The sequence below is a fragment of the Chinchilla lanigera genome, unplaced genomic scaffold (genome assembly GCF_000276665.1).
Source record: "Chinchilla lanigera isolate Chin_1 unplaced genomic scaffold, ChiLan1.0 scaffold00173, whole genome shotgun sequence".
Classification (NCBI taxonomy): domain Eukaryota; kingdom Metazoa; phylum Chordata; class Mammalia; order Rodentia; family Chinchillidae; genus Chinchilla; species Chinchilla lanigera.
In genome coordinates, this window is record NW_004955574.1 from 1,381,244 (window position 1) to 1,398,301 (window position 17,058).

At 44.9% G+C, this 17,058-nt stretch overlaps 1 protein-coding gene across 1 annotated transcript in view; it reads right to left on the minus strand.

Annotated features, from left to right (window-relative positions):
• Positions 1-17,058, minus strand: part of Znf541 (zinc finger protein 541) — a 48,762-nt gene that overhangs the window by 23,634 nt on the left and 8,070 nt on the right. Inside the window, exon 3 of the mRNA XM_013509544.1 lies at positions 3,436-3,831. Within this exon, the coding sequence (XP_013364998.1) occupies positions 3,436-3,742 (307 nt within the window). The 5' untranslated portion in view covers positions 3,743-3,831. The remainder of the gene's footprint in view (positions 1-3,435; positions 3,832-17,058) is intronic.

Genomic DNA, 17,058 nt, shown 5'->3' on the forward strand with positions numbered 1-17,058 from the left:
ACTGCCATGTGGCCAGCTGCTGGGATTTCCATCTGGCACTAGTAGGCACTCAAAAAATGTATGTTACATGAATAAAAAAATAAAAGATTTATTTATTTTTTGCAGCTACATAGCTCAAACTGGCCTCAAATTCACGGTGATCCCCTGCCTCAGCCTCCTGAGTGCTGGCATGACAGGTGTGCACCACCATGCCAAACCAAAATGGAAGATTTTTCTGTACCTTAGATCAGCCTGTTAGATGGATCAGACTTTTAGAAACAACCATTTATCTACCAAGTTGCAGAGAGGAGATCCCAGAACCCCACAGGTTAGGGCATGGGGAGGGACGGAGGAGGCCAAACTATAGGATCTCAAACCACTGAGCAGTGGTGGCTGGTGGACACAGCAGAAAGCAAAGGATGCTCGCCCAGCTTTGCCCATGCCAGAACTGTCTGCCACTTCCTTTGCCTAGCCCTCATCTTCCTCACTGGAGAAATGACTACAGCACGGAGTTTAAGGCCAGCCTGGAATACAATTTAGTAATTCCAACCATGGAAACAAGGAAACTCTGGGCTCCCTCTGGGGCCATCCTTCAGCCTTGCTGAGTTACTTTAAAAGCTCCTTAAAGCAAATGTTAAACTGGAAAATAAAATGTTGCTACGTGTGGTAGGCACACCTATAATCCCAGCGCTTGTGAGGCTGAGGCAGGAAGATGCCACAAATTTGTGACCAGCCTGGGCTACATAGGGCATTCAAGGCCAGCCTGAACTAGAGATCCTATCTCAACAATGATGAAAGAAAGAAAGAGAGAACGAGAAGGAGAAAGAAAGAAAGAAAGGAAGGAAGAAAGAGAGAAAGAAAGAGAAAGAGAGAGGCAGAGAGAGAGGAAGGAAAGAAAGAAAGAAAGAAAGAAAGGGCAAATAAAATGTTGAAAAAATTGGGCAAAGACACTGAAAACCAGGCAAACAAAATCACTGGCCTGGGGAAAGTGCTACTTTCTGTCTGGGTAAACCCAGGTGGAGGAAAATACAGTATTGCAAAGAAAATTCAGTATGTAAAAAGCTGTTCCCAGAAATGCCATCCCAGCCTAACAAGAACGCGTCTAACGCTAGGACAGCACAGCTGTTATGATGACAGGTGCAGGGTGCACCCCCGTGTGTAAAAGCAGACACAGCTTCTTCACAACTGCAAACAGAGTTCTTAGCTTATATGTTTATTGATGTGTGCTGTGCTGGAGATAAAACCCAGGGTCTTGCCCATGCTAGCCAAGTACTCTACCACTAAGCTACATACTTAATATCTAATCTATAAAGCTGATTATTTCTGAGCAACTTCACACATTTTTAATGATTTATGTGAGGGGGGGCCAGAGTGGAGATTTTTCTTGCTTATTACTTTCTAATTTTTAAAGTAAGTACATATTACTTCTCTAAGTAAAAAAATTTATATAAGCTGGATGTGGTGGTTCAAACATGTACTCCCAGCTACTCAAGGGGCAGAAGCAGTAGGATCACTTTTGAGCTCAGGAGCTCAAGGCCAGCCTGGGCAACACAGGGAGACCCTGTCTCAAGAACATGGCAAACCTATGCCCTTATACGACCTGAATCTAAGAGAAGTATAAACAGTTGAAATTTAACATTCAATGGATTCCTATTCTCCTACAAGGTAAAAAAAAAAAAAAAAAATCAAGTGTAAAGCAAGTGAGGAAAGGTTGAACTAGATTAATGACTTGGACCGACCCCATGACTGTCTGATAAAAGTGAATTACACAGATTCCCGCCATCAGCATTTTCAGGCCATCTCTGTGGCCAGGCTGGGGACCCTGCGTATTGCACCTCAGCAAGTGTCTCGTACCCTAATTTCATCCTCTACCATCAGGCCGGCACAGGGACAAAGCAAACATCTGTCTACTTCATACTCTGTGGAGTGGAGCCTTCACAGGCTTTTCACTTTAGTAGTTCTTTGGAATGTTGTTTTGTTTTGTTTTACTTTTGGGTTTTTGAGACAGGATCTTGCTATGTAGTTCAGGCTGGCCTTGAGCTCACGATGTGACCCAGGCTTGCTTTGAACTCACAGTGATCCTCTTGCTTTAGCCTCCCAAGTGCTGGGATTACATGTGTGTGCCACCATGCCCAGGTTTTTTTTTCTTTTTTTGAGACAGGGTCTCACTGTGTACCCCAGACTGGCCCTGAATTCAAAGTGATCTTACTGCCTCAGCCTCCCTAGTATTGGGACTATAGGCAAGTGCTACCACTTTGGGCTGGAATGGTCCTTGAGCTACTTATTCCAATGAAGATTAACATCTGAGCCAGGGAGGCGTGGTGGCACAGGCCTGTGATCCCAATATTCTTGGAGGCTGAGGCAGAAGGATCACAAGTTTGAGCCCAGCCTGGAAATTTAGTGATTTAGTCAGAGCCTATGGGGTCGGTGGTGCTCAGTACAAAGGCCCTAGGTTTAACCTCCATCACAGAAAAATCAAAAAAAGATTAATACCTGACTGCAAAGAATTTCAGATGTGGCCTTCCATGTGCAAAGTGTGATTACAGATGATTACAAAGTGTGATTACAAAGCTTTGGGTTAGTTCTGTCTACCCATTTAAGCAACTAAGTCAGGAGGTCAGGAAGAGGATTAACAAAAAATGAATTTCTCCTCTATGGGAAGCCAGAAGGCAAACCAAAGGGAGATTTAACTAAAGGATTTTATTAGTTCAGGAGTTCTCCCTTCATTCCTTCCCTGCTGAAGAGAAAAAGCTTAGAACTGAATTAAAGTCCTATTTAAAATGAAATATCAGCTAGGTGTGGTGGTGCACACCTGTAATCCTAGCCCTCAGGACGCTGAGGCAGGAGGATCACTGTGAGTTCGAAGCCATCCTGGGATACATAGTGAGACAACCCTCCCCCAAAAAGACCCTTCCTCCAAAAAGAAAGAAATGTCACAGTATTGGTAACTAGCTGGGTGTGGTGGTGCAGGCAGGAGGGTCACTACAGCCCAGGAGTTCTGGGATCTCTTAAGAAAACAAAATACCTAACTTTTGTCCAATGCTTTATGGCCTATGCAGAGCTTCTGTGATTGTTTCTGCTTTTGCTCCTCTCTACAAATGAAGGTGGCAAGGCCTAGGAATGTCAAGCAGCTTGACAGCAGAATGGCCAGGACCCTGGTGCATTCTGGGAAGGTGAAGAGCCACTGAGATGAAGTTACAGACAGGAAAGTCTCTGACCAGCTGCTCGCTGTACACACACCAGCAAAAGGCTAGAATATCTCCAGACAGCTATGGCTCTCAACACCATCCCTAGGGTTAGTTCTTTCGCTTTTGCTAGGGAGTTGGGAGTGATTCTGCAGGGGGTGGGGGTGGGGTGGCTTTTCCCTACATCATTTGTAGGAGAGGAGAATTTTCTGAACTGGCTGCAGGGACTGTCAAACATCCCAGGCCCTTCCACCCAGGGGGGCAGCCTCACCTTGTACAGAAGTCTGAGACTCCAGATCTGTATATTCCTCCAGCAGCTTCCCGGAGTCACTGTCTCTCCCTGAGTACAGGGACAGGGTGTCTAAGTTGTCCTCGAGCACCTCACTGGGCACATCAGGTACCGAGAGTGTGGGGTCCAGGTCCAAGCCACCCAGGCTGGCATAGAGCAGGTCATGCGTGCTGGGGCCCAGATCCCGATTGAGGGTGTCACTGCAGTTGAGACCTTGGCTCTCTGAGAACAAAGGAAGGTGCGTTTCCGATGGAAGGGAACCCTTGTCCCCAAGGCCATACTGGTCCATGGCTCTCTGCTACCTGGTCCTGGCCACTCTCAGACAGGCAAGGCCGAGGAAGAAGTCAGATAGATACACCCCTTGGTGGCGGTTAGTTCCTGAAAATGAACAAGGATGAATCAAAATTATGAAGCAGTGATATGGGGTGGCGGGGAGAGCATGGACTTGAAATTCAAACAGTCCCAAGCAGGTCTGTTCTCTGTCACCTAACAGCTGGGTGACTGTGGACAAGTCAGGTGAGCTCCACAGCCCCAGTTTCCTCATCTGTAACTGGAGCAGAATAAGGGATAAATGAAAGGATTCCTAGCACATGGACTGCTAAATGGAGTCAAGCTAAAAGTCTAGCTTCTTCCAGCTAAAAATATAGTGTGATTGTTAATTCTAATATGTCAACTTCATTGGATTAAGGAAAGGTCTATGTCCAAGTGTGGTGGTGCACACCTGTAATCCCAGCACTTGGAAGGCTGAGGCAGGAAGCTCACCATGAATTCAAGCCAGTGTAGGCTATGTAGTGAGTTCAAGGCCAGCCTGAACATATCAGGCCCTATCTCATAAAAAAAAAAAAAAAAAAAAAAAAAAGGAAATGCCTAGCAGATTAGTAAAGCATGCTCCTGGGTGTTTCTCAGGCTGGTTGTAGGGGTATAGCCTTGCCTACTATATATCAGGGGTCCCTAAACCCTGGCCATAGCCTGGTACTCGTCTGCAGACTACAATGAGCCAGTGAGCAGCAGGGAAGCTAGTGAAGCTTCATCTGTATTTATAGCTGCTCCCTTCCACTCACAAGACCACTTGGGCTCCACCTCCTGTCAGACCAGCGGTGGCATTAGCTGATTAGCTCCTCAAAGCATAAACCTTACTGTGAACAGCACACGCAAAGGGTCTAAGCTGCTATGAGAATCTAATGCCTGATGACCTAAAGTAGAGCTGAGGTGTTGATGCTAGTGCTGGGGAGCAGCTGTAGTAGCAGAGACGATAAATCAATTGTTTGCAGTGAGTGGCCAGTGATAGTTAAGCTGTATCTGGAAACAGGCTTTATAGTAACACATGAGCTGATGTACTTGAGCTGATGTACTTCAACTGTATGGCTGCATCTGGTGACAGGCTTTAAGTGAGAATCTGACATGTATTTTAGTCTGCACATGGACCACCCATTATTTTTTTTACTACTTCCATCTGCACCTCTTTCTTGCACTGCCCACTTGTCTCAGTCATAGCTTTGGGAATCCCGAAGCTAATCCCAGCCAAAATGAGTAAAAAACAAATGTTACTGGAGAGCTTCTTTAAAAAGGGGACGAGCCCCTAAGATGAGCCAGAAGACTCTATGACTGCCAAAAAAGAGAGCTGCACTTAATAGAAAGTACCAAGAGTCCTACTTAAATTATAGGTTCATTGCCACAGGTGATCCACAACCTCCAAGCCCACTGTGTATAACATGTGGTGACACCAGTTTATCCAACAAAGCCTTGAAACCTTCAGAACTGCTTTGCTACGTGAAGACTGAGCGCCCTGCATTAAAAGACAAGTCCCTGGAGTTTTTCAGAAGAAAAAAAAAATACAAAGAACAGAAGCAAGTTTTTTTGGAGACAGGGTCTCATTGTATGGTCAAAGCCAGCCTGGATCATCCTGCCTCGGCCTTCCGAGTCCTGGGATTACAGGTATGTGCCACCACACTCAGCCAGAAGCAATTACAATTCTTCAAATGCGTCTGCACTGAGAGCATCATTCTTAGTGGCCAACTGCATGTCTAAAGCTAAGAAGCCCTTGACTACTGGTAAAGACAGTCTATGGCTATACCACCCTGAACGTGCCTGATCTTGTCTGATCTTAAAAGCTAATCAGGGTCAAGCCTAGTTAGTACTTGGATGGGAGACTATTGTCAAGGAGTTGGTCCTGCCTACTGCTAAGGACATGTGTTGGGAACTTTTAGGAGAGGATGTGGTTCAAAGTGTGACACATGTTCCTCTTTGGGTAGCACCATGACTAGACAGATGATGAACTAGCAGTGGGTACTGAGGCACAGTTGTCAGGGAGGATTAATGAGTTGCTCTGGTACATAACCTAGGTGGGTAAGTCTACTGATGTTGACTGCAAGGCAACAATGCTTGTTTTTGTGTGATGTATTTTTCAGGACAGTACGCATGAGGACATGGTACATGCACTTCCGTTCCAACCAACAACACAGAAGCACAACTGCTCAAGTCTTTGCATCACACCAGGAAGATGGAACTGGTCATTTTGTGTCAGGATAGGATGGCCTCCTGGTTCCATTATGCAGGTCGAAGAGGCTGCTTGTAAATGTGAGTCACTTTGTCATCCATAGAGAAATGCTGGCTCGCCAAAACAGTCACCTAAACTTGGGAGCATTTTGCAGAATGTGATTAAATTATCAACACGTTAAAGTACAAGCCCTTTCCCCGTGTCTGCTGATGCAGCCCTTGAGGAGAGGAACGCAGAGCACGCATGCCTTCTCTTGTCCACAGAAGTGAGATGGCTTTCTGAAGAGGGGTCACTGCCAGAGTTTCTGATTTGCGAGAGAGCTCCAGACATTTCTTAGAAAAACAGGCACCACCAGCGGTACAGTTCAGTGACACAGAATAGGTCACCAAACTTGCTTACTTGTGTGACAGATTCAACTTGCTAAATGAACCCTTCAGAAGCAAAAAACAATTGTGTTCAAGTCAGCAGTTGAAGTGGATACATTCAAAGCCAAACTAGGATTATGGGGCAACAAGTGAACACTGGTTTTTTGACACATTTCAAACATTTGGGGATTTTGAAAGAGACTGAGGCAGGGCCCTGCTTCTCCATTCTAGAGCATGACCACCTGTCTCAGCTTTGAAAAGAATTTGCGCATCACTTCCCGACCACAAAAGATCCCTGAACTGGGAAGGAAGGATCTGTGACCTAACTGTGACTAAGCCAGGTCGATCAACTTGGTCTGTGCTACAAGAGAATCAATTGCTTGAGACCACAAGTCACAGCAGCCTTAACAGTATGTTTGGGACAACTTCAATTCTCCATATGTCCCAGATTAAAGATAAAGGGAGATAACTCGATATTGCCATAGAAGCACTGAAAAGCCTGCTTCCATTTCCAGCACCCTGTCTTTGTGAAGCAGGGTTTTCTGCAGTGACAGCTGCCCGGACGAGATTACAGGGCAGACGCCATAAGCAGCACACCTTGGGCGTCATTGTCCCACCAACTCCAGATGGGACCATCGAGTTGCTGGAAAATAAGCTCAGGGCTCCCACTGACTCCGCATGACGGTGAGTTGTGCAATTACAGTATTGCATTGTACGTTACAATGCAACAGTAATACAAAGAAAGCAAACAGCAAATGTAATGCCTTGAGTCACCCTGAAACCAGCCCCCACCAGTCCATGGGAAGAAAAACTGTCGTCTAGGAGACTGGACTTGGCACCAAGAAGTTGGGGTCACTGCTATCCACTGTTATTCCCACCCCCACCCCCCTGCACTGCAGCCTTGCGCTGTGCTTCCCAGCCACCACAGCGCAGCAGCCCTGCTTCTCCGTGTGCTTCCTGGTAATGTTCATGTTTATGCCTCGGAGCCAGCCGGCCACAGACTGCACACAGGAGCCAATGCAACTTTCCTCCTCCAAGCTGTGGGCATCAGGTGCTGTGTTCAGCAAAGGGAACCTGACCAATTCAACGAGGAAATTTAGGCCAGGCATGGCCAATGCCTGCAATCCCAGCACTCGGGAGGCTGAGACAGGAGGATTGCTGCGAGTTCCAGCCTAGCCTGGGCTACAAAGTGCGCTCAAGGCCAGCCTGAACTGCATAGCGAGACCCTGTCTCAAAAAGACCAAAAAGAGGAAAAAAAAAAAAAGAAAAAATTAAGCTGGAGATGTGGATTCTAGGAGGCCCAAGGAGTAAATAAGGTCCACGTAGGGGACCTGGAAGGGGGGAAAAGGGGTTGGGTCACTCAGCCATGAAGTACCTCAACTGTGACTGGCCCAGATGGAGACACACTGCAAGCATAGAGTGCAACCGGGACTGGGAAGATTCAGTGCAAAAAATGTAAATTTCTATGTACAGTGAATTTTTATATACATGAAATAAATAAATATATATACATTTTTTTCTTTTCTTTTTGAGACAGGGTCTCACTATGCAGTTCAGGCTGGCCTTGAGCTCACCTTGTAGCCCAGGCTGGTCTTGAACTCACAACGATCCTCCTGCCTTAGGCTCCTGAGTGCTGGGATTACAGGCGTGCACCATCACGTCCAGCTTTAAAGTGAAAATATTTTATTTTATTTATTTGTTTTTTTGGAGACAGGGTTCACTATGTACCCCAGGGTGGCCTCAAACTCGCAGTGATCCTGCCTCTGCCTCTTGAGTGCTGGGATTATAGGTATGCACCACCATGCCTGGCTAAACTGACAATATTTTAGAGATAGTAGGTTAAATATGTCACTAAATTTATTTCATCTACCTTTTTTTTTTTTCATGTGGTCTTTAGAATATATATACTTTTTTTTTTTTTGGCTTTTCTCCGGTACCGGGAACTGAACTCACGACCTTGCGCTTGCCAGGCAGGCGCTTTGCCGCTGAGCTAAATCCCCAGCCCCTGGTCTTTAGAATATATTAAAGTAGGGCCATGGGTATAGCTCAGTGGCATAAGTGCTTGCCTGGTAAGCCTGAGGTCATGAGTTCGATTCTTGGTACCAAAAAAAAGAATAGAATATATTAAAGTATGTATGGCTCATGTTGTACTTTTTTTTTTTTTGGTACTGGGAATCAAACTCAGGACCTTGAGCTTGCTAGGCAGGCGCTTGTGCCACTGAGCTATCTATATCCCCAGCCCCTCATGTCATACTTCTATTAATGAATGCTACCCCAAGGGTTGGAATCAGGGTTCATAATAGACAGATGGGAATGGGGCCAGGGAGATAGCTCAGCAGCGTAGCATCTGCCTGGCAAGCACAAGGTCCTGAGTTCAATTCCCAGTACTCCCCCAAAATAATGACAGAGAGATGGAAAGAGAAAATTTCGAGCCTTGAACTCAAACTGGAGACCTAGGAGGCTTAAAGAGCTGCACCACCACAGGGAAACTAAGTGAATACAAAGTGAGGTTCTCCTCACAAAGCCCCAAGAACTAGAAAACAGTAACATGTGGAGAGCCAACAAAACTGAGCATAAGAGAATATGGTGTCATTTCAGGATGAGAATAAACATTAGGGAAAAAAAGAAAGTTCTAGAAATCAAGGACATTTAAATGACAGGCATTCTGGCTGGGCATGGTGGGGCAGGCCTATAATCCCAGCACTCTAGGAGGCTGAGACAGGAGGATCTCAAGTTCTAGCCCAGACTTAGTGACTTGGGGAGACACTGTGTCAAAACAAAAAAGTAAAAGGGCTGGGGACATATATATGTCAGTGTGAAAGTCCTGTGTTCAAATCCAAGTACCACCAGAAAAATAGGAATTCATCCCACAACACTTAGTAGCAGAGCTGCAGGACACCACGGACAGACAGCAAACTCTTAACATTACCAGAAAGAAGAGGCCAACAGTCTACAAAGGACGACAATCAGCCTGATGGCAAACTTGTCAAAAACAAAGCTAAGAAAGAGGACAGTGTCAACAGAGCAAGGAAAAGTGAGTCATACAGCGCTCAAAACACAGCAAACCAGCGTTCACAGCAAGGGAATTCTCAGACCAAAGCCTCAGAGATCACTCGGAGCCTGTGTCCAACTACCAAAGACTCTGAGTCACCTGGAAAACAGAAAGGGGCTGGTGTGCAGCTCAGAGGCAGAGCGCTTGCCAGGCACAAGGGACAGAAGGGGGAAGGTGGTGGGCAGAAGGTAAGAGAGGGGAGGGGGAGAGGAGGGGAGGAGAGGAGAGACCGGAAGGAAATGATTTACGTCAAACACTAAGTTTACACCCTAAAGGAATCCGAGCGTTAACTACGGAAAGACATATTACATCTAAAGTAGTAGGGTTCATTAAAAAAAAAAGAGGGGGGCGGCAGGATTTAAATTTAGAACACTTCAGGGAGGAAAAAGAAAGGAGATACAGATTACTAAAGTTAGGAATTAAAGAGGAGGGGGATCACTAATGACCTCATAAAAATAAAAAGGGTTGTAAGGGAATACTGTGGACAACTGTATTTAGATAACTTACACCCAAATTAGACAACAAAGATAAATTAGTTATCTAAGTTAGAGACAAAAAAAAAATAGATAATGGAAACATAGACAAATTCCTAGAAAGATTCATTGCCAAAACTGACCCCCAAAGAACAAGAAAGTCGCTCTGCCCTTGAGGACACGGCTTCTCCGCAGAGGGAGCGGCAGCCTCCCTAGCCGCCAGCGGGTGAGCGTCAGCGTGCGCACCTCCCACCCCACCTCCCACCCGCTCTCCGCGCAGATCGCCCGCCCGCAGGGATGGACCGGAGACTTGGCTGTTCCTCCCCCTGCTCCTCCCCGTCGCTTTGCCCCTAGGGCCTCGCCTTCCTTGGACAGCACCTTCACCCTTCCAGCAGGCCCGAGAGCTTCCAGCAGCCCGGCCACTGCAGGCCTCATTGGAAGTGAATAGCAAGTTTTAGGTGGAGCAGGGTGAGACACTGATTCCCACCTTGCTGTGCTGGCTTCGGCAGCACATATACTAAAATTGGATTTCCACCTTGTCTCTCCACACGGTAAAATCTTAGTTTTTGAATAAAGAAAATCAGGTGGAGGTCACACTGTAGAAAGTGAAGTTGGTGATTACATGTTCTGTTCTGACAACACATTCAGCACCATTCCTGAGACAGTAATTTTCTTTGAATTAATCCTGCATAATATGGGAGAACAGGCACAAGAACAAGAGGACTGGAAGAAATATCCACCCCCAGGATTACTCTTTGCTTTACTCTGACCAAAAAATTGTAGGCCATTTAAAATTTGTTAATGAAGGCCGGGGATATAGCTCAGCAGCACAAGTGCCTGCCTGGCAAGTGCAGGGTCCTGAGCTCGATTCCTGGTACCAAAAGAAATTTTTTAAAAAAGAATTTGTTAATGGTATGTACTTAATCTGTATACCAATCCTATTAGAGATAGCTAAGTTAGGTAGAAATGTTGTAGGCCATCAGACAGCTGACCCTCGGGAGGTCAGTGCAGAAGACAACTGTGGCTGGAGGCGCACTCACTGAAGGCCAGACTTAAGAAAAACTACTCACTCATGTACTTCTCCTAGGGATGAACAGCAGTGATTGATATTCTAAGTATACACCGATCACCTGGGGGTGAGGACCAAACCTCCTTAACCCACCCTTTCCAGGGGAGTCCTCGTCCATCCCAAGTGCGCTTGCTACATGACTTGCTTCCTAATTTGATCCCCACTTAATCAACATCAGCCAAGTGACTATACTTGCTGTAATCCTACTGGTTCACCATAGTCTCGTCCCACCTCATACCTATCTTGTTATTTCCCTTTGGTTCAGTATTACCTAAGCAACTGCACTTATAATCTGATTGATTATAGTTCTGTCCCACCTTGAACCTGCCTCCCCTCGTAGCTTTGCTCAGTAGACACCCTTGAGAAGCAGGTTTGGTGGGTAACCCATTTTCCCAGGCCCGTTTATGGGCCTCATAGACAGAGGCTTTCTTTCTCTCAATAAATTCTTCCTATTTTTAACCTCCATCGTTCTTAGAATTCATTCCTCAATTTTAGAGAACACGAACTTGGCATTTTGGATATCTAGCAGGTTTTAGGTTTCTTTCCCCTATATCAATCCCACAATTCTTTTTCTGGTGGAAATATTTTTTAAAAATTAGTTTATTACCCTTTTTTTTAAATCAAAAGAGTAATAAACTCTTAGTAATACTCAGTAATATTCCCCAGGGATAAAGGAAAAGGGGGAGGAGGGGAAGTGAGGCTCCACCAATCTCACAATTCTTTATTTTTTTTGTCTTTTTGAGACAGGGTCTCCCTATGCAGTTCAGGTTGGCCTTGACCTCACTTTGTAATCCAGGCTGATCTTAAACTTGAAATGATCCTCTTGCCTCAGCCTCCCGAGTGCTGGGATTACAGGTGTGCGCTAACACGCCCGGCCCACAATTCTTAAACAATGCCATTATTCCTTATACTTACTGTCTCTCTCGTGGGGGTGCATAAAATAAAACAACTTACATGGACTTTTTTTTTTTTTCCAGTACCAGGAATCGAACTCATGACCTTGCACTTGCCAGGCAGGCGCTGTGCTGCTGAGCTAAATCCCTAGCCCCCACCTACATGGTCTTATACAAAACAAAAAAATGAGACTGTCTGGACACACCTAGAAGGAGTAAAAAGATTAAGTCGACAAGGTGGGGCACCTGCAATCCCAGCGCAAGGGAGGCTAAGGTGTGAGGGTCCCTTGTGTCCAGGAATTTGAAGGCAGCCTGGGCAACACACTGAGACCGCAGCTCAAAAACACAAAAAACAAACAAAAAAACTCCAAAGAAAAAGACTAAATGAGTCATTTTAAAACTCCCCACCCATTCCACTACAGAACCATCAAAAATACTAACTTTATCAGAACTCTAGGAAACAGTGACAGGGTCAGAGCCGTCAAGCAAGCCTCGTGAGTAACAAATGACCGGGAGCTTGGGGCCCGAGCTCCCACCTGGCTCCGGGAGTGGAGGTACAGTGAGTGTGAGAGTCTGCCGTGGTTTCCTGCTGCTGGAAAAAACAGAGAAGATTTTGTTCTCAAATAGTGGCGGCTGCCTGACTGCCCGTGGCTCCCTGGAGCCTAACACAAAGGTCCTGCCCTTATTTCTCCTAATTTGGAACTTTCTCAGGGTAGAGTTGGGCCGCTGCTGAAAAGTACGAGTAAATGAACCAGATGCTGCGGCTTGGGGCAAAGGACCTTAACTGGGGTGAAGAGTCGATCATCTGTCATAGGCCAGGAGTCAGATGCCCTGGAGAATGAGCACTTTGAAAAGCTTCCACACTGGCGATTTCTCACAAAGCTGAATACCATGCAATCTAGCAACTGCACTCCTAGGTACATACCCAGTAGGGCTGAAAATGCTTGTCCACATAAAAATAGGCACACAAATGTTTCTAACAGTTTAATTCATAACTGCCAAGACCAAGAAACAACCAAAATGGCTCTCAAAAGGTAACTGGGCAAATAAACTCAGACAGCTGAGTATTACTCAGCCATAGAAAGCAGTAAGCTACAAAGCCACGAAGACATGGAAGAATCTTACATGCACGAGTGAAAAGGCCAGTGTGAAAAGGCTGCATGTTCCAAGCGTATGGCATTCTGGAAAAAAGCAAACTGAGATGACAGTTAAGAGATAAGAAAGCTGGGCATAGTGACACATGCCTGGGATCCCTGCACTCAGGAGGCTGAGGCAGGAGGATTGCTGTTAGTTGAAGGCCAGCCTGAGCTACATAATAAGACCTTGTCTCAAAAAAATAAAAACAACAACAACAAAAAAAAAAAGATAAGAAGTTGCTCAGGACAGGGAGGTGGAGAAGGATAAACAGGAGAAGAATAAATAGGTGAAACACAAGGAGGCATGTTTTGGGAGGGGACTATTTTATATACTACAATAGTACTGTATAGATGACATTATATAAGGCATGAAAAAAATACATACTGAATGTTTAAATTTAAATTAAAAAAATAAAAACTTTGTTACAGAAAAAGACATACCACCATTAGTCCCCTCAAGAGGATTTTTCCCCTTGCTTCAAACACACTTATCCTTTCATTCTTGCTGCTTTCTGAGCACTTATGAAGTCTTTTATTTTTTTATTTTTTGGCCTTTTTTTGAGACAGGGTTTTGCTATGCAGTTCAGGCTGGTCTCAGACTCACAAGAAGCCTCCTGCCTCAGCTTCCTGAGTGGTGGGATTACAGGCGTGCGCCAGCACACCCAGCATGAAGTCCTTTTTTGTGGGTGTCTTTAGCTGCACTGTTGTGGCTGCTTTGCTGGCCTGAACTGATTCAAAATGTTTACATTTCATGGTCATTTTGATTTTAGGGAAGACCCAGAAGTCACTTGAGGCCAGATCCAGTGAATGAGGTGGATGACTGTAATGTTTTTACAAGCCTGCCTCTCCACTGGATGGTACTCTGCTGCAGCTTCATAAAGACACTCACAGTAGAACACTTCCAGAACTACTTTGGAAAGTGGCAAGAGTGACAAGATGACATGAAATGAGGAGGAATAATCTTACAGGGGTTGGTGGCAATGGGTCTTTCACTGTCTTTAAATTTCACTTCATTAAATTTAATTTAAATACTCACCATATTTTTTGAACACTCTTGCAACCCACTCAACTCCAAAGCTGAGCTCTAAGTATGGATTTTCTTTACTTTATTATTTATTTATTTTTATCTTTTGTCTTTTTGAGACAGGGTCTTACTATGCAGTTCAGGCTAGCTTTGAACTCACTTTGTAGCCCAGGCTGGCCTCGAATCTGCACTGATCCTCCTGCCTCAGCCTCCCAAGTGCTGGGATTACAGGTGTGGGCCACTAGGCCCAGCCTGGATTTTGTTTACTTAAAAAAAATTTTTTTTCCACCTCTTCCTGAGACAGTGGAAGGTCACAGGGTGGCCACATGCCCAGGGAGGGCCTGAAGGCACTATGCTTGGCCTGAGGCCTGCTGACCCTGCTCCATGCTAGTAGGAAGAGGGGGCTAAGGCAGAGCAGAAGTGCAGCCTGCCTGGCTGAGGGCTGGAGGCGAATCAGTGCTCACAGGCAGCCCAGTCACAGTACTGCTGACTGCTAGTTTTGTTTCGTTTTTTTGGAGACAAGGTCTCATTATGTAGATTAAATAACGTTCTATCATCTGACTAGATTACATGATGTTTATTTATTCATCTGTTTAGAGGTACTTTAGGAGTTTCCATTTGGGACTGTTATGAATAACTATGTTCACACTTGGGCATGTGATAAATACCTGATCACTTGAAGTTTTTATGTTGATCTATAATAGAACAGGTACACTCACAATCTGTTTCATTTTTTTGTTTGGTTTGGTTTTGGTTTTGATTTTGTTTTTTGGGGGGGGTATTGGGAATCAATCGAACCCAGCGCCTTGTGCTTGCCAGGTGGGCACTGTGCCACTGAGCTACATCCCTGGCCCCTTCTCTGTTTCATTTTATACCTACTTGTGTGCATGCAATCTGCCAAGGGAACACAAATTAAAGGTTGAACATAAGTCCAGGATCCTGTATCACTTTAGGACTCAAGTGAGTTTCAGAATGAAGAATTTTGGGGGTTATTCAGGTGTGCTAGTACCTGTAATTCCAGTACTCTGGGAGGCTGAAGTAGGAGGATCCCAAGTTTAAGACCAGCCTGGGCAATTCAAAACTTAAGGAGACCCTGTCCCCCTCACCCCCGACAAAAAATGGCTGGAAATGTAGCTCAGTGTGAAGGCTCTGAGTTCAATTTCTAGGACTGCAAAATAAATAAATATTTTAAAATTAAAAGTTGAGCTTGGTGGCGCACACATGTCATCCCAGCCCTCAAGAGGCTGAGGCAGGGAGATCACTGCAAGTTCAAGGCCAGTCTGGACTATAAAGTGAGTTCAAGACCAGTTTAAAAGGCATAGCAAGACCCTGTTTCAAAAACCAAAATAGCCAGATGTGATGGCACACATTTGTAATTCCACCACTTAGGAGGCTAAGGCAGGAGGATTGCTGTAAGTTCAAGGGCAGCCTGGGCTACATAACCTTGTTCAAGGCCAACCTGAACTAGGTAGTGAGACTCTGTTTCAAAACAAAAACAAACAAATATTTTAAAATTTTAAAAAGTAGGGGAATCTTAGGTAAAACAAGTTTGTTGTGGTGGTCTTATACTCCCAGCTACTGCGGAGGCTGAGGTGGGACGATTACAATTTAAGGCAAGCCTTGGCCAAACCTGTCTCAAAATATTGAAAGAGCTGAGGCATGTAGCTCAGTGGTAGAGCACTTGTCTAGCCTTCTTGAGGCTCTGGGTTTAATCCCCATTACCTCAAAAAAAAAAAAAAAAAAAAAAAGAAAGAAAAAAGTAAATTGAAGCATATACCATATTTTAATAATCCCAGTGTGGTGCAGGGCAGCACTTATGGCCAAATTATGGCAACAGCAACACCTACTCAGTGCAAATAAAATAAATATAATTGGCTCTTTTTTTTTTTTTTGTCTTCCTCACCCCCAATGAGATCTCACTATGTAGCTCAGGCTGGCCTCAAACTTGCAGCAATCCTCCTGCCTCAGCTTCCTGGGTGTTAGGGTTATAGCCGTGTACTACTATGCACAGCTACAGTTGGCTCTTTGAATCTGCAGATCTGTATTCAAGAATTCAACCAACTTCACACTGAAAATATTCAGAAAGAAAAACAGGGTTATGTACCTGTAATCCTAGCACTCTGGAGGGCTAAGCCAGGAGAATCCCAAGTTTAAACCCAGACTGGGAAACTCACGAAGACCCTGTCTCAAAATAAAAAATGGGCAGAGTGTGGTGGCACACGCCGATAATCCCAGCACTCAGGAGGCTGAGGCAGGAGGATTGTTGGGAGTTTGAGACCAGCCTGGGCTACAAAGTGAGCTCAAGGCCAGCCTGAACTGCATAGGGAGACCCTGTCTCAAAAAGCCAAAAAAAAAAAAAAAAAAAGCATAGGGAGACCCTGTCTCAAAAAGCCAAAAAAAAAAAAAAAAAAAGAGGCTGAGGATATAATTTGGTGCAAAGGCCCTTGATTTAATCCCCAGTATGGCAAATGGAAGGGAGAGAAGGAGGAAGAGAGGAAGGGAAAAGAAGAGAAAAAAAAACCTGACCTTATTGAACATGTACAGACTTTTCTTGTTATTTCCTAAACACAGAATAACAACTATGTACACAGTATTTACATTTTATTAAGTATCTGTAGAGACCCTGGGATCTACCCGCCATAGAGCTTCAAGGACGATTATACTGTAATCCCAGCAGGTGGTTCCAGTCTGGCCACAGAAAGAGATTTCAGACACCTCAGGATTCTCAGAGATTTTGGGGTCATCAAAAAGCAGAAAAGAGTGGCCAGGGATATAGCTCAGTGGCGTAAGTGCTTGCCCGGCAAGCCTGAGGTCATGAGTTTGATTCCCGGTACCAAAAAAAAAAAAAAAAAAAAAGCAGAAAAGAGTGTGTATTTGTAGGCAAAACCAATGTCTCCACCAGTTCCAAAGCTGCTTCTAGAGTGGTACTAGGGTGTGTCAGTACTCCACAGGGGAAGTAACCCTCCCCCCTTTCGGTGAGTAATAAAATAAGCTCATAAAAAAAATCACATTGATTAAGTACTTTCTCTGAGTCAGGCCTCTTGTTCAGCACTGAATATGATTTAACTCACTCTTTTTTTTTTTTTTTTTTTTTTT